The 18,131-nt window shown below is 37.9% G+C and overlaps 2 protein-coding genes across 2 annotated transcripts in view; both read left to right on the top strand.

Annotated features, from left to right (window-relative positions):
- LOC146489189 (tauropine dehydrogenase-like) overlaps positions 1-53 on the top strand; it is an 11,059-nt gene extending 11,006 nt beyond the window's left edge. Inside the window, exon 6 of the mRNA XM_085106749.1 lies at positions 1-53. This exon is cut by the window's left edge and continues 484 nt beyond it. The gene's annotated coding sequence lies outside the window, so the exon portion shown is untranslated.
- A 2,112-nt stretch (positions 54-2,165) lies between these two features.
- On the top strand, positions 2,166-17,320 carry LOC146489188 (tauropine dehydrogenase-like). Its single transcript, XM_085106845.1, has 5 exons — positions 2,166-2,376; positions 9,312-9,421; positions 11,692-11,996; positions 13,390-13,905; positions 14,651-17,320. The coding sequence occupies exons 1-5, from the start codon at positions 2,297-2,299 to the stop codon at positions 14,747-14,749; spliced, it is 1,110 nt and encodes a 369-aa protein (XP_084962971.1). The 5' UTR covers positions 2,166-2,296; the 3' UTR covers positions 14,750-17,320.
- Positions 17,321-18,131: the final 811 nt, after the last annotated feature.

Genomic DNA, 18,131 nt, shown 5'->3' with positions numbered 1-18,131 from the left:
ATATTTAATTGGCTGCTATGTCAAAGAAGTTAAAGCGTTGGTTGTTTACTTCAGTTTGTGTTCTATGGTGGTTTAATTGAAACCGTTAGATTAACGTTTTTCAAGTTAACATCGGGTACTACAAGCTTTCTTCGCAGCATTGTTTCCTAAACAAAAATAAATATTTGTGAAATAAACTTATTACATTTTCATCCACATGAGTACTATTACTTCCATAAATTGAGCGCCACATCAACAAAAAGAACAACTACCGGTGCAATAAATTAACTGAACAGTTGCTGGCACTAGCGGTCAGACCAATCTTGTAAAGTAGTTTCTTTAACTAAACCCGATGCGCTCTGGTCATTTGACTTATTTTTTCTTAAAGGGGCACTGTCACGACGATTTTAGAGCAACATATATTTCCAGGGAGATGAAGTTTAGAAAGATAATTTCTCTAGCAATCGCACAAATATTACTCCGCATACAAAGTACGAAAAGCGTCAAGTGAGAGAAGAATTTTGATCTAGAAGCTGCTAGAACTTTCCATGACCATACCATAAGCCTTTTCGCACTCATCGTGGCACCATTGGCTAGAGCATCTTGTTGGCGTCATTTTCAAATCTCATAAAACGTTTTTTTCTCAACTTTTGCTGACGCAGCCATCCACTTTTTGACATCGAAAGGGTTTTTCTTTTCAAGTAATTTCCTTTGATTTTTCAAGAGTCAAGCAAACTTCTACACTTCATCGACGTGCGGTATCATTTCATTCTTTTCTTTTCCTTATTTTACAATAAATTATTTCGACTGGGTTTCATTTTTAGTCCTTGAATTTTTATTGCGTCAGGGGATTTGAGAGAATCATCATCCTTAATTTTCTGCTAATTATTTTTTTGACACTATTACTCCTCATTTATATACAATCAAGTCCTCCTTTTTTTCAGTTTTTGCAACTACATTTTTTCTAACTTAAATCTTTTTTCTTTTCCAATTTCGGGACTCAAACACGGGGTAGTCGAGCAAAGGTCTAGCTCTGGACTAGAAACTCCCTTGCTCAGCTATGCTTTGCCCCTGACGATTCGTAGCATTTCTGAGCCTTGGTATCGTTGTCTTTGACTCTTCACCCGGGTTAATTCACTCTCCTCTACTTTTATTTCTTCCCTCACCCAACTATGAACCTATAAAAAAAAATAAATAAATAAACTCGCATTCAAAGTACCTTGTAAATAAGACAATAAATAATATGTTGCCATGGTTACCACAATTTCAATGGTAGCACACAGCCCGTGAAGAGGTCTGCGCAGGGTTGTGTCCGTCCCTGTCCTTTTTCCACAACCAGGTGGCGGTTGGCCCGACAGCCCAGTACCTGTTTGGGCCTGTTCTCAGGTTGATGAGCTTTCCATTTTTTAAGATTTTCAAATTTTTCCAACTTTTCATAATTTTTCCAAATCTATAGAAGTTTTGACTGGCTTTTATTACAATTTTGTAAGCCAGTGTAACGCTTTGATTTCATTTTAGAGTTCATCTCGACTTACTATGCCATTTGATATTTTATCGATTAGTTTTCTGAAACTCTTTTCGCTCATACTTTGAAAGTACTAAACCCACTATTAGTCTGAATACTTTAAAAAAATAATTTTTATATATTATATTTTATATATTAGTTTTGTGTTGGAGTCAGGGTTTGGGCGTCGACAAGTCACGTGACAAACTTTCTCATCACACTGCAACACCCTGGGGTAACTAGCCATACGATGCTGCGCTTGTTAAGCCAAGAGGATTTGCCCTGAAATGTTAATTTCAAAACTGACTACTCCCCTGACCTGCACTTTTGGTTTCGTTTTGAAATGGAGCTCTTGAAGGCTTGTACCAACTACTTTTTCCCACTAAGTCCTAATTCTTTGCTTAGACCAACACAACACTTTCTAGTGTTACTAGTACTAAAAGTTAACACTAGTTTTTGGAGTCTGTGATATCGAAATGTGAACTTCAATGGAAAAAATTCATTCCTTACAGCGAAGAAAGTGAATTGCCGATTGGAAAGGTTTTCACCGAGAAGTTATCAATCCGTTCCTTTAGCCCCAGTGGAAACAGACCCAATAAGTACAATTCTAATACTCCGTCAGCCATCACGTGTCTAACTGATTTCAGCTTCCTAAAGAGCGCAGGTGTTACGGCAAATTTTTTTCGTAAAAGAGGGAAGACGAAGTCCGACTTCCGGCTCAGTTCTTGGTATTGTACTTACTAATTAATCTCGTACCCAGATCCCCCAAGGTCCCGAACCGACTGAGATCTGGGTACGAGATTAGGAACTTACATGAGTCCTTCGTTCAGTTTCGTGACGAAAGGGAAGACGAAACGTGCAATCACAAAGAGAAAAAAACTGGTCAGATTGAGGTAAGAGATATTTCGTATTATTTGTTTTTATATTTCATGTCTAGCCGGTGTTCCCTTCATTTAGGACCATTTTCAAGCTGACATTTTCCAACTTGACGAGGTAATTTAATCGGTGCACTTCTCGTCCCTGTTCAAAGAACAGATAACTGACTCTATCCAGCCGATAAAATGTAGTCCAACTAACAGCATTTATCCACTGGATAAAGTTATCCGCTCTTTGAACAGCTGGGACCAGTACAACAAATTCGAAGTGGAATTTTATAATTGTATTTCGTTCTATGTAGACAAACGTCAGACATCAAATTTCGATTTGGAGTTGCATGTAAATTACATTTTGGAGCTCGGTCTGTGTGTACCGGCATATGGTAAAACATGGACTGGAGTGGAGTGGACTGGATTTGTAAAACATGGACTGGATTAGTAAAAGGTGGATTAGTAAAAGGTGGATTGGTAAAAGGTGGATTAGTAAAAGGTGGATTAGTAAAAGGTGGATTGGTAAAAGGTGGATTAGTAAAAGGTGGAATAGTAAAAGGTGGATTAGTAAAAGGCGGATTGGTAAAAGGTGGATTGGTAAAAGGTGGATTAGTAAAAGGTGGATTAGCAAAAGGTGGATTAGTAAAAGGTGGATTAGTAAAAGGTGGATTAGTAAAAGGTGGATTGGTAAAAGGTGGATTGGTAAAACAATAAATGAAACAATAAACTTTATTTTGTTTGTAGATCCTTTTCGTTCTCTTTTTATCTTGATTATCCATACAGTGATCCGATCAAACAATGTCAATGGTATACATTCCAAATAATTCATTCTTTACTTTTACTATTAATTCACTTCAACATTAACTGTAACGAAATCATAATAAGCAATAATTCCCTAGTTTTCTTTATATTGTATCAGAACGTAAATGTAATATTTCCGCATTAGTTCAACGACAACAACAACAACAAAAAACGAAACGCTGTTTTAACACTGTTGAATCAACAAAAGTTTTACAATAATGTCCAAACGTTCGGCCTAGTAACGAAACAACAGCAACAATAAATGTAAATATGACGCTGGTCACCTCGCTAAACCTAATACAAGATGATGCTCCCCTGATTCGACAGGTGATCTAAAAAACCGTTATACTCTTCAGCTTAGTAGCTGTGAACTAAAGTTAGCGCGATTTTTTTTGCATCAATTTTTTTTAAGATCGTAATCGTAACCTCTTGCAGGCGCAAAAAAAAACCTGTGATAGAAACGCTTTTAACAAACGTTGTTCATTACTTGCTTAATATTTACATATATATCTCGACAACGACTATGATCCAATCTAATAAACCGCGCGCGTTAGTTTCCGTCAGACTAAACCTCGCCTATGTTTTTTCTTATTCTATGACGGAGACGCTAAAATTTACACCAAACTGCTTACTCAATGTAATGATGTCATAGGAAATGTAAACGTGACGCCGGTTACTTCGCCAAACCTAATTTTCTCAAGTGTAGAATTTGTTTGATATACTAATCGTTCTAGTGCGACTAATAGTTATGTTTGTGACGCTCCCCTTATTTTTCTACACATAATTGAAAATTAAATAAAACAAACCCGTTACACTCTTCAGCTAAAGAATGAAAAAAGACGGTACCTACCTGCAAAATTTGCATCGTAGAGACCATGGGCGAACAAATCATTCATGGTATGGTTCGTCGATTTAGGACCATTTAGCGCGCCAATTAGATTGGCGGGAAAACGAAAACCTTTAGCAAAAATTGTCATTTTTCCGTTTCCGACAGTCGATGTGTAGTCAGGCTTTTGGACAGATCACAGGAGTTTTCGTTTCCAGTTAACTGTGCGTTTCCACAGAAGCCAAGCTTTGTAGTCACAAAAACTTCATTGCTTTGCGGCAAGCTCGATCTAGACATTACACGCGACTGAAAAAGATTCTTTACTATACTGTTGATAGATTGCTGCTTTCGAACAGGAATTCGATCATAGCAACCGTCACTCAACCTTATTAGTTTTAACACCTCTACGCGGCTCCTCATGGTTTTGTCAACAAAGGAGCACACGTGCGTTTCTCGCATAGCCTGCGTGCAGACGGCCAAACAAGATACAAGCACTGAATTAAATGAGCTGTGGAAAAGGAAAAGGCTTTGAAGCACAAGTCCTGGTACAAACGGTTTGGTGGTTCCTGACTCAATATTTTGGCCTAGAACGTCATAGAAGATCTATATCTCTGATTGGCCTCCACGGTTGGTACGTGGTCCACTGGATAAACTCCCTAAGAATAATAGAGTTCGGTACAGTACAGAAGATCCTTGATGGAGCATGGAGAATCTGCTTTTAAAATTTCTCTATTTTAAAAATTATTCACTCCGGCTTTAAAAGGTTTCCGCTTTCTTCATTTTACACATTTGTGGTTACCGTATAAGCTGGCTATAAAACAATACCAAGAATTTTAATTTGAAATACTGTAAAATGAATTATCGAATTTTTAATTGCCCCCGCAGAGATTTCGTCCAGAAGGCAAGATCCCGAGAAGGTACTCTTATAGCTTGCGCGTATCTTAAGGAAAATACGTACAGTTGAAATATACAGTCTATATACCAGAAAAGATCTCGATTTGCTTGAACTGGAGCCGCGAGGAATCGTTGGGTAATGATGACGTTTTATCGTCAAAGCCCGCAAGTAAGAGATGGTTATAATTAGGATGACGTAAAACAGAAAATTCCCAAAGGGAGTTCGTGCATTGTGACATCACAAAAACCAGGGGTAGCAGTCAATCAGAAATCCCCGTTTGGGAGGTGCAGAGTATTATCAGAAAAGAAGCGCGTGGTTTGATGTTTGTGTCAGTCGCGTCTCGTCGTGTTTTTTGCGGTTGTCATTCTGAGGATTAGTTGATGTTAAGGTAAGAAAAACTGAACTTTTCATCGCATCGTCTCGGTGTAGTTTTTTGTGAAAACACTATTATTAATCTGTTCACAAAAGCATAAGGTTTGTGTTTATCCGAAATTTGGGATCGAGAGACGCTTGGCAAGCCCGGGGGGGGGTGGGTACTCCCTATAATGGCGTATACGGGGAGGCTCCGCCCAAAAGGGGTACCTTTTTCACGCTTCAGGTAAATGAAAGGGTAGGGATTTCAAGAGTCGAAGTGTATGAAAGGGTAGGGAAATCTGTCATTTAGGTATTTAAAAGGGCCTTTTATTATTTTCCAGTGGAAGGTATACGTAGGGGGTACCATTTGTCAATGGAAGGTTTACGAAAGGGGTACCTTTTCTGCCAAAAATGGTATACAAAAGGGTAAGGGGTCGGACCTAGGGGCTGAGCCTACCCGTATTAAACTTTTTTTTAGTACCCCCCCCCCCCCCCTTCCTCCCCCCGGTTTGGCGAGCGAATAACTCGAACTTGTCAGTCACGCGTTCATCATCAGCTACAGGTTTATACAGGTTTTTACAGGTGGGAGCGATTTGTCAGTCACAAATCACTTTGGAAGATTGAAAGATAATCCACAAACAAGAACGTTTTGCTAAACATACAAGTAAACACCAAATGTAGAAATAATACTAAACACTTGTCAGAAGAAATCGCCGAAGCATGACACGTTACCGACTGTTAGCTTTGAATATATCCGCTTGATCCGAGCTAACCCATAAAACGATGGAGATACATGTCAGCTCTCGTACAAGAACATAATACTTGTCTTGCAGTCACAAAGCAACAGAGCTGAAACCAAGTGCAAGAGGCCAAAGCTCTCAAAAGCGAGAAACAGCAATGATCAACTTTGTAAAGACGTGGATCTGTTAGACTCTCGTATACGTGATTAACGAACACCATGCAATCTCACTACAGATAAATAGCATCATCATGAAATCACGAGTAACGGATTCCGTGGATCCTATGTCTTGATAGATGACATATGTTTAGCGCAATCAGTCACTGCAATCTCAAGCATGAAATTACGAGGTACGAAAAACATGGGCCCCATGTCTTTTCTGATCCGAGCCGGTAAACCTAAACAAACGACACAGAGCTAGCATATCCAATAACATAAAACAACGCCTTCTAACGGCTCGGAATGATCATTAAAAAAACTTCCACTCATTATATTTGGGTTTTTCCCTTCATAATCAAGATAAACATCATTTAGCAAAGCTAAGCTTTGAAGGCTTTATTACAAATTTATTTTTCGAACTGCAGAGTGCACGTTGGCCCGTCAACACTTTTTAACTCAACCTTAAGAAGGACAACTAAGCTTTTTCACTTACTGCATTCCCAAAAGTGGTCTCTGGTTTCTTACAGGAAGACATTTTTAATTTCAAAGAAGACACTGAGCCACTTATTGTGTTGCTTCTGGAGTACGTAGATTTTCGACTGTCACAGAATGGAAAACTTGTTTAGTTTAGCAGTTAGTCGGTTTATTTGTAATTCGTCACAAGGAAATAAAAACATAAATTGACATATGACATTAGCAAAGAAGAAAAATAACAATGCTGTGGCGTGACAGGAGAGACGAACAGGGTAGAGCCCCAATTGTAACGTATCCCCTAGGCTGAAAAAAAAAAAAAAAAAAGGAAAAGAAAATTCATCGTAGAATTAATTAGATTGCGTAATATATACAATAATTGGAAAAATCATGGCGGACTATTGTTAGTAGTCCTCTAAAGTGATCGTTAGGATGGACTCTAAACCACCAGAGATCCTGGCTAGACTTAAGTATATTAGGTAAGCTGTTTCACAACTTAACAGTCCTAGGAAAGTAGCCGTTACAATAGTATTCCTGATTGTGCCTAGAAAGTTGGCTTGATGAAAATTACGGGTTCTACACTGCCAAGTGGCAGTTTGAATGAAACGTCCAAAGTTACTGGTTTAAAGTTACGGAGATGCAAAACCTTCAACAGAGCAGTGACTCAAGTGACAAAAAAAATATGCTCTCCTTTTAATAACAGCAATAACAACAACTTTATTTAAGTGTCGATATCTTTTGCCTGTAAAAAGCATGGGGGCACTAAAAATAATAAAAAATTATATATTAAAAATTCCTTTATAATTAGCATTTCATATATAGTTAGTTCTAAATCAGAAATGACAATTACTCTTCTTTGCATAGGCAGTAGCCCCGTTTTGTTGGTTGTAGAATGTTTCAAGGATTTTCCAATTAAATAACACTGAATATATTTATATGGTCAGTATTGTACTTGCAATACCATACCATAATAAACATATTAAGAAACAATTTGCAATTTCGTCAATTTACTATACTCTGCTCATTCCAAATTTTACCCACTTTAAACACAAGCTGAAAAAAAGACAACAAACTGTAGTTTGTTTCCTAGGATATATTGACTTCTACAAACATTCTGATTCCGCACGAAGATGTACAAATGGCAGGTCCTCTAACACTGAAATCATTGACTGCCACTTTACGTTTTCCTGTTTGTACAAAACTACAATTGACCTGCTTTCAGCTACCCTTGCTTCCTAAGCCCATTACCTTTTTGACCTTTTCGACATCTCCATTGAAAAAACAGTACAAAATAACAGCACTCAACACATGTGGTATCAACTATAACCACTTTCAAATGAAAATAATGACGCTCTTTACGTCTTTACGTCTTTTGCTCATCACGGAGGCAGCTCTAGTGATAACTATAACTAGTTACCTCTGGATACGAGCGTCCAAATCACTTTTTGAAAGCCTACAAGTCAAAGCGAATTTTCAAAGTTCAACTTCCGGACACAAAGTTGCTAAAAAACCGTGTCTACATTTTGCCCTATTCCAGCTTTTAAAGATTCCCCGTTTAAAAGATTCCCTATTTTAAAGATTCCCCGTTTCGAAAGATTTCACATTTTAAAGAATCCCGCTTTTCAAGATTCCCCGTCCCCGTTCCCTGTTCTCCGTTCCTCGTTTTAAAGATAGCCAAACAGAAGCTCGTTTGAACGTTTTTGTATGTTTATTATTAGCAAGTAATCACATGATTTTTCTCGTGTTGTTTTGAATTTAATGAGCACTTGTACAATTTTGAAAGACCACAAAACGCACTCGCTCTGCGGGCTCGTGCAATTTTGTTAGCCTTTCAAATTTTACTCGCGCTCATCATGTTATTCCAAATTGCACTCGAAGTCATGTGACCTATACAAATAACAAGCACTGAGCAACAGAGTGAAATTAACATTTCCCGGGAAACAGCGGAAGATGCTATTTGTGTCAGACTGCTAAAGAGTTCTGTAACTAGTATCACCGTCATCAAAAATGACCTCTACGGTTGCTATGAAACCAACCGTACTTCAAATGGTTTTCCCATTATGTTACTGACTCGAAATGTTTCTCATGGCAAGGCCCGCAAAATTTTTTACTGTGAGATTCACTTGGATTGGAGAAATCCAGTGACTGTGTTATCTGCGATCAGAAATGACTTCACAAAATGCCAAATAGACACAATAATGCCAAAAACATACGTCACGAAAAAGGTGATAAAGGCTACAAAAATATCACATGACCGGTTATTGTAAAAATAAGGTTCTCGACGGAATAGCGTCAATAGCTTCTTCTTACTTTAAGTGACAAAACCTTGGATCATCTTCTAAGAATTTGTTAGTGGCCTTTTATCTATTCTTACGACTTCAGGGGTGAGTTGCATAAAAGTTATCGTTGGGCGTAACTGCTAACGCCAGACCTTCAGCCCAATCACATTCAGTATTTTAACGTCTGACGATAGCATTTACGCCCGCCGTTAAGTTTTATGCAACTCGTCTCTGGAGACGGAACGGTTCCTGTTCGTTCTCCCGAACTGTGGAATACCCTACCAAATTAAATAATAAACAGTTACTCTGTTAACATGTTGATGTTGTAATATGCTTATTAATATTTAAAATATTGTGAAAAGCATAAGGACTTTTGGATTTGGCGCTTCATTAAATGGTAATGATGATGACGATCGTGATTTAATTTTTGTGGCATAGATCAATGGACCAGAGCAGCAAGAAGAAGAAGAAGGAGAACAAGAAACATCAGCTCATCGAGATGTTAACTAATGCTGATATCTACAAGATGTATCCAATAACCCAAAGCGGTAACTTTTATTTTCAGTTCCACACAGCAAAGTATCCACAAGAGCAGATCGATACTATCGGCTGCTTGAACTTAACACTAACAAAATGTTTGATAGATGTTTGATTTTCTTGCCTCCTCTAACTACAGGAAGTACGTATTATTGAAAATGTGAAACGCTGTTGTAATACAGGAAGTAGCCTGCACAATAGACGTTATCATTATTTTATTATTATTACTATTATTATTTACGTTTTTCAGGCGAGAGGAGGCAAGCTCGGGGATGAAAGCGGAGCGCGAGCCACGCTCGACGGGAGAGGCGTAAAATAAATAAATAAATAAAAACATAAAAGCTTCTGAAACAATTGGCCATGTAATCATTTACCATAAAACTTGTAGCGGGAAATAAAATGGTTTCCAAAAATGGAAAGAACATGTTTCAATTAGTAAGAACACAAATTTTCAGACCAGTGCCATACAAAGGCGAGGTTTTGTAACAGTTTGAATACTTGCGAAATTAGAATGTTTTGTGTGGACCGAGATGGAAAAGCCTTGCATATGCATGCAAATAAAATTTCTGTACATATTCGTTTCATAAAGTGGGTACAATATTGCTGAATGAAATAAAAAGTTTGAACAGTTAACCATGTGAACAAATTTGAAGCCGTAATATGAGAGTGGGGAGATTTTATGGCAGTTTGAGCATTTGAACTGATTTACAAAGATTTGTAAGGAAAAGCAGTGGAGCCTGACTGATGGGCAAGGATCCTTCTTCCCATTTAAATCCTTCTGAATTCAAACAGCAAATAAAATTCCTTCTTTTCAGATATAAGCCTGAAAATTTGCATGCTAACTAATTTCTATATGCTTTTTACATTCCTGACAAAATGATTTCTCCAGAATGGATTGCTTGCATGTTAACAGAAAGTAGTCACGTGACCAACTGTTGCATCTCCCGTCGCGCGTGACTAGCGCTCCGCGCTCGTCTCGTGCAAGCCTCCGCTGCCCTGAAAAACGGAAAAAATAACGCCTGTTCTGCAGGCCATACAGCAAGGCTCACTATGAAAGGAACTTAGTTCCGCCCACTTTCCAAGATACCCGGCTGGCATTTTATTTCTGCCCGTGGAAGTTTGGACTAAGCTGCAGAACCTATGTACTACCGTTTTAATGTTTATCCTCTGTGAACCAAAGCGTTCAAAGTTTCGATCTTTAAGACAACTGTAAAAAATACAGTAAGATCATAAAAAAAATATTCAAGAAACTCGCCACAGTTAAATCAAATACTATAAATGAAGTACGACTACAAAACATTTACGGTGAATGAAATGCTATCGTGCTCATTCATTGCAATCGCTCCTTCCCTCTTGCAAACTAAAACTATTTTGGCCAAAACACCCATTCTTTAAAATTATATATGGTTTAAGCAAAAGCAAGAAATAAAAATTCCCATATTCATTCTCCACTAATTTGAAGCTCAGTGTTGTCTTGTTCAGTCACTGATGATTGACAAATGAACCCTGTGAATCCCCCTTTATACTGCGTCTTAAAGTTTAATTAATTAAACAGCAGTCAACGGAGCAATCAACATTATTGTTATTGCATTCCACTCACTACGTCTCTTGGCGAGGTGTCCATTGCGTGCCGTTGTTGAAGAGATTTCTGTTGTCTGTCCCCTTATTGGTTTCTAGAACAACTAAATCACAAGGCTGAAAAATTTTTATGCTCTTAGAATATATACAATCTTGCGCCAATCTAATGTAGAGTGTTTTCAGTTGAGTGCCGCGAATCAAAAACAAAATAATCGCCGGCACTAACCAAAATGCAATGACAAGAGACGAGAACAACCGCGAACGAACCTGAATCGGAACTCAAAACAAATACAAGTAATTTGCTTCATTTGTAACATAGTTAATTGAGGGACTGATAATGAAACCTTGCCGTGGAAACAATGGTGCTGCACTTTATGTTGGAAGGGCCGCGACCGTGCACAATCCTTTGTTCATACATACAGTTGAATATCTTAACAGGAACGTTTTTATTGGTCAGTTGCTCTAACACATTTCAAAATCCTTTGCGGTTTGCGCGCAGTCAAGGCCAAAAATGCAAACAAAAATATATAACAAAGAAGTTTTGTCAGGCTTCATAATCATTGCCTTGCGTATAAACTATGTTTGCAATAAAAGAGTTATTGGACTCGCTTTTCGTATGGACTTTTGGTTTGCGAAAATTCTGTCTTTTGTTCGATGTTACTCAATACATGTCATATCTCACTTGTTGACTTCTATTCACTAGGCTTTTCCATGAGGACCTTAGCTACCATTGGTGCAGGCACTGCAGCCGCTGCTGCAGGTGTAGTGGCGGCTCCAGCAATTGCTGGCGCTGCGCTGGGTGCTGCTGGCTTCACAGCTTCAGGAGTAACAGCTGGTTCAGCCGCAGCAGCTGTACAATCAGCGTTATATGGCGGATATGTGGCTAGTAGAAGTGTTTTCGCTCATTGTCAGAGCGCAGGTGCTACAGGGGCAATCAGTGCAGCAACAACTGGTATGATTGGTGTAATATCTGGAGTCTTAGCAACCTTGGGCGCCTTTAAGTTATTTGTACGTCTCTGTTAAACTTGTCACATCAGTCTATACTGTTTAAAAGCTTTCATTTGAATTTTCACACACTAAGGATCGGACTTGTCTTGCGATTCAAAAGTTGAGTCCAAGTGATACGGGCAAATGTATTTGCAATTTGTCGCGTAACAACTGTTTATCAACATCTCCGCGTGCAGAAAACGGCGTCTACTTTCTACAATATGAACATTGGTTTTGGGGGGAGGTGGTAATACGCGCCAAATAGTCTAATTTTAAAGGTAAATTACAAAAACAAGGGATAATAGTGTCGACAGACATTTCGATGACTCCATGAACATTGGTTTTGGGGGAAGGTGGTAATACGCGCCAAACAGTCCAATTTTAAAGGCAAATTACAAAAACAAGCAATAATAATGTCGACTAACGTTCAGATGACTCCACGTCACCATTTCCAAATACCTGACTTACACAACTAGTGAAAAGGGTGACAGGGAGTCATCCAAACGTTATTTGACATAACTATTGCTTGTTTGCGTAATTTAACTTTAAAATTAGACTTTTTGGCGCGTATTACCACCTCCCCCCAAAAACAATGTTCATGGAGTCATGGAGTCATCGAAACGTCAGTCGACATTATTATCCCTTGGTTTTATTTTAAATTGTTTATCGAAAACCTCCGTTATTAAAATTGAGGTTAATAAGACTGACTCCACATGCTCACCTAAGAAGTTTAAAGGCCCACATTCACCCAAGATGTATTGCGCGCCGAGGAACAGTTTTCATATATGAAACCCCCCCCCCCCCCCCCCCCCATTTATTTGAGCGGGAGTCGAGTGAGAAAGCAATAAGCAATCACGAATATTCTTTCCCTCCAGCACGAGTCGTAGAGGAAACCCGCATGAACCGCTTGAGTTCATACAGCCAATAAGATCATGCGTTTGGACAATACAGCATTTCAAAACAAAAACAAACGACCGCAACGACTCTTGGGTGAAGGTGGGCCTTTAATTATCAAACAACTTGGACGAGCCACAGAAAAATATGTAGCTTGCGTAGCAGTGGACTCCTTTCCAAGCGTCGCGAAAAGTGCTCCTCACCCTCGAAAGCCTTCAAAGCTCTCGGAAAGGAAATTAAAAAAGGACACCGTGCCCACGCTTAACATCAGAACTTGGCTTAACAAACAATAAATATTTAATTCCACTAGCATCTGCACTTTTAAATTTAAGTTTTGTTTGAATAACCGATAACCAGTCTTCTGCAATCAATGACATTGAAAAGTCGGGTGTCTCATTGGACAAGCGATTATTCAAATATCTATTTTTTTCGGTATTCATAATTATGTACCTTAGCTCATTGCTAATGTAATGGAAAATTAAAACAATTTTGACAGTTTAAAACTTCGTTTAAATCGTAGGGAAAGACCATTAAGTTGCTTATTTGTGGAAGTGGAAATGGGGCACATGCCTTCGCTGGTATTGCACCTTCCCTCAAAGACACAGATGTTCGACTACTCAATCTCTATAACGATGAAGCAGAGCGCTGGAGTGCAGCAACACAGCAGATGCAATTCGATGTTACTGTACATTACAACAGAGAAGAACCAAAGCATATTTTGTCTAACCCTATACTGCTAACCGAAAGGCCAGAAAATACTATTCGAGATGTTGACATAGTGATCCTTATGCTGCCGAGATCTGCCCATCAGCTTTACCTTGAGGCTTTGCGACCTCATATTAAACCTGGCGCTATTATAGTTGGTCTACCAGGGTACCCAGGTTTTGATAGTGAAGCTCGTCACATTCTAGGTGACAAAGGCCGACAGTGCACCATCATGAATTTTGAGTCAGAGCCGTGGTTGTGCCGCATCATTGAATTTGGAGTGAAATGTGAGGTCCTTGACACCATGGAGGTACTATTGGGGACCATGAAGGTAAGAAAAAACATGTAAAACGGTGGAGGGTATTATTAATTGATTCGTTGGCTCAAACTCTAAACACGAGTCTAGGCCAGGTTGACTTTTTGAGTCTATTCTCAGTCTTTCATTATTATCAGAAATTCCAATGTTTGAACGACTTTTGAAGTGTTTCTGTTTTTCGCCTTTTCTTTATGGTTTTAAGTTTACAACATTTTGCTTCCTTATTGCACACTTTAATCTGGATATGCACTATACTCCTATTTGTGCGTTTGTCATTGACCAAAATAAAAAAGTCCCTTTTTTGTTGAGTATTTCAAATCACCAATGACAATATTTAGCCAGGGGACCCACTCATCTTGGTGTTAAGTTTTCAATAGGACCCTACAAAATGAGAAACAAGTTATTAAAAGAAAAAAGTTCAGTTGAAGGTTTGTCTCCAAGCAAAAAAATGTGTTGATTGAATTCGGAACAAACCTTGGGACTAGGGACTTAGTTTAAGGCATTTTTTAAATATATATATATTTAGTGGTTGTGCGTTTTTCATAGTAAAAAGTCAGGATGAAAATTGAAATTAAATAAATGGAAGTAATGCCTGGTTTTAACCATATAAATTAGGATGGAATGATGTCCACAAACTAATTAATGAGAGTTACCTGCTCCAAAAAGGCGTTACTTTTCAGAGATGGGCAGAAGCTTTTTTCCCTTATGGTGTGGGTTTATCCAACTTACTCAATTTATCGTCTTTTCTTATTTTCTCCAGAGAGGAGATGTGTCACCCCAGCAAGACCCAGTAGCCACACTGCAGTATCTTCTGGGACCCCTCATTGAGCTGATTGTGGCCGATGAACCAATTAACTGAACAAATTTCGGCGCTAGCGGTCAGACCGTTCTTAAAAGGAGCTTCTTTAACTAAACCGATACGCCCTGGTCATTTAACATATCTTTTTTTGTAGGTAAAGAGGGGCCAATGAGAAGTAAAAGCAAACAAACAAATTTTAGTGGTTTTAAAACTTGTAAAAAACCTGTTGTTATAATTGCACCACGTGGTGTCTGTACATGTGTCGTTGACCCTCACCCGAAGGATAATTTACCAGAGTGTGGAATAGCAATCTAGCCGCAGCTTTCCAAAAAAAATTTCCGCATATACTGTGGTACTTGCTCACATAATTAAACAAGTTTGCTATTTTGGCTGGTTAAATGTGATCTGGAGAATTTGCTGATGACTATCTGAGAGAGTTTCAATACGACATTTGATCACAACTGAAAGAATTTTTTTATTTTCATTGGAAAAGCGTGTTATACGGGATTTGCAAGATCAACGAGCACGGTTTAAATGAGTTTTATCGTTAATTTATCCGTTAGTAGCAAAAACCCGATATACGATAACTCACCAAAATCGCCCTTCAATTCGGCCTAAGAAACCAGGAAAACAACAAAGAATACAACAGTGCAAGAAGATAAGTTGAGTTTATTAAGCAAATATCGTAATTTCTGCTTTTTGAAAGAATCCATTCTGTTCCCAATATTTCAAAGCGTTCAGGTAACTCAATAACACACTGTACTGCTAGGCAAAAATCACGTATCCTGTGTACCCAAAAAAACAAAAGTTTAAGTTGATGTTTTGTTGAGAAAATTTCATAATTTTTACCTTTTAAAAGATTCCTATACAAGTTTTTCTACTTCAAACCGTTTGCAACGCAAAACCTCTGCATGTTGCTAGGCAACAGTTACACATAGCGTCCCATTGAGAAGCTGAGGTCTTCTTTTGAACATTACTTGCTTCAAGTTTTGAGGGATTTATTACAGTGGTTATTTGAGGAAATGAAAACAGAAATATATACTTCTTTGCAAATTTAAGATGGGGGCAAAAATTGTCCGGTTACGAAGTTATCCCGGAATGCAATCGCTGTCAAAAACTTGACTGAACAAAATCAACTCTAAAAAACAGTAGCCCAAATCAATACCACAAAGGTTGCTAGTGAATCTGTTGATATTTATTTCAACAAACCGTGATGAAAGCCGTATATTTAGTGGCTCCGAGGCGTTGTAAAGTCCCTGAGTCAGTTTGTGCGGTAGGTAGTACCATATTCTAGAATTCAAAACCGGGAGGTCTACAAAATTTTTACCTTCATCCAAGGAAAGATTACCTAAAAAATATGTCTTTTCACAATTCCTTAGCTAGATGTCGTACTTCCTGTTGAAAATAGAAGAGTTTCAATTTCCCAGTTTTCATCGTGCGTGACATCAAGAGGACGACCGTGACAGAGCTGTTCCGTATCTTAAAAATGCCTCTTCGAGTGATTTTCAGCATTCTAAACAGTTTGAGGAGAAATATTTATCTTAACATTCGGAAATTCACAAGGGAAAACAAACCTCTTTTCTGGCAAAAGTGAAATCCAGATGTTTTTTCCTATTTCCGGCCGCCATGTTGGTGTTCCTCAGAGGGACACCAACATGGCGTTTAATTTCCTTACTAAGCTCTATAAATTTGTGTGAAACTTTTTGTCAAATAACTCGAGTACGGAATACCGCACAGACCTGACACTTAGACAGGTTTCTTGTTTTGAAATTGAGCTCCTGAAGGCTTGTACCAAAGACTTTCTCCCACTAAGTGCTAATTCTTTGCTTAGACCAACACAACACTTTCTAGCGTTACTAGTACTAAACGTTAGCACTAGTTTTTGGAGTCTGTGATATCGAAATGTGAACTACAATGAAAAAGATTCATTCATTAACAGCGAAGAAAGTGAATTGCCGATTGGAAAGCTTGCACTGGATGAAATAATGGATTTGATCATACTTGGCTTAAAGACAAATATGAGACAAATCTGATGTTATATTTGTCCGGGTTGTGAAGACAACAAATGTGGGACAAATATGTTTTTATATTTGTCCCTGATAAATGCAGGACAAATACTGTTTATGTAAGACACACCAGACAAATGTTTTACACAATGAAATGCACAAGCTAATGCTCTGATGAATCTATCTCTCCATAAATTTTTGTTTTAGTAGCACTCCCACTTATCTCCAGGGCCTGTTTTAGTTTCCCCTCTTTTAACACTACAGGAGAAGATTTAGGGGTGGCGGATTGGGTGGTTCAAGCCCCCTCCTTTTAGAGAAGCAGAAAATAAAAATATCAGTATCAAATTCACTTCCACAAAATTTATTTTCCTTGGAAATAGTATACTGTACATAGATTATTAGCAATGGTACTAAATGGATCATAAAATTAGAATACTTGTCTCTTCAAATAACAGTATTCACACATGCATCACAGCATGATATCTATCATATTCATGGTGAAAGCAAAAATTCATATTTACAAAGATACAATTGGAATTGGCTAATTCGAACAGCCTCGTTTATTTCAATTTCCTCTTTAAGTTGAACTCAAAACCATTTCCTTTGGATCCGCCCTTCAGCCATTTACTATCAGCGATTTCAAACTCCAACTAATTTAAACTGTTTTTCGTTTCCCCTGAGAGTTCGAAATAGCAGAGTTCAACTGTAGTAATAATAGATATTCAATCCTTCACTTAAAAAAAAAATAATAATTATGCTTCAATTTAGGAAAAAATCCCATACATTGTTTTATATTTTGGCGCTTTTTAGAGATATTATTGCTCAATTATCTCTGAAAAATGCGTGGTTACCGCCAATTTTCTTTTCGGATTCCAATAGGCCTTGCTAAGATCTGCTTTTCCCGCATAGTCATAAATCGCACAAAAATACTTCAGTATTAGTAGGTACCGTGCCGTCCTAAACATATGTGAAAGCAAGCACCAGCTACAGTGTATGGTAGCTTGATCTCCCTCTTGCCCATGGCCAAACTCTGTTTGAATTAAGTAAGTTACAGTTTTTGTGAATTTGATCCAAGATTGTATTTGGTTTTGTTAAAAACCAACTTCTTAATTTCTTTTGAAAAAAAAGAAAGGAAGACTTGTTTACTGGTGGAAAAATTAGTTGAAATGTGTGTTAAATCGAGTAAGGTTTCATCATTAGAGTTCTAATTAACTGTTGTGGCTTCAAGAAGCGTATAAAACCACTTTCCTTTATTGAATTCATGTTTTCCACATTTTTAAACTAGCTAGATAGAGTTAAAGTTAGGCTGAAATTTTAATGTATTATAGTTTACAACACATTTAGGAGCTCTTACTGTTAGGTAAAAATATTTTGAAACAACATTTTTAAAGTATTGTAAAAAAAATGCAGTATTTATAAAACATTTCTCAACCTTG

This window comes from Pavona decussata, unplaced genomic scaffold (genome assembly GCF_977016875.1).
Source record: "Pavona decussata unplaced genomic scaffold, jaPavDecu1.1 SCAFFOLD_6, whole genome shotgun sequence".
Taxonomy (NCBI): domain Eukaryota; kingdom Metazoa; phylum Cnidaria; class Anthozoa; order Scleractinia; family Agariciidae; genus Pavona; species Pavona decussata.
The sequence above is the reverse complement of the archived record's forward strand: the minus strand, read 5'-3'. Positions and strand labels throughout refer to the sequence as shown.

Excerpts from the sequence above, each read along its gene's own strand:
- LOC146489188 (XM_085106845.1), top strand. The coding sequence starts at position 2,297 with ATGAGTCCTTCGTTCAGTTTCGTGACGAAAGGGAAGACGAAACGTGCA. Across the intron at positions 2,377-9,311 it reads AAAAAACTGGTCAGATTGAG|ATCAATGGACCAGAGCAGCA; the intron begins GTAAGAGATATT and ends TTTGTGGCATAG. Across the intron at positions 13,906-14,650 it reads TACTATTGGGGACCATGAAG|AGAGGAGATGTGTCACCCCA; the intron begins GTAAGAAAAAAC and ends TATTTTCTCCAG.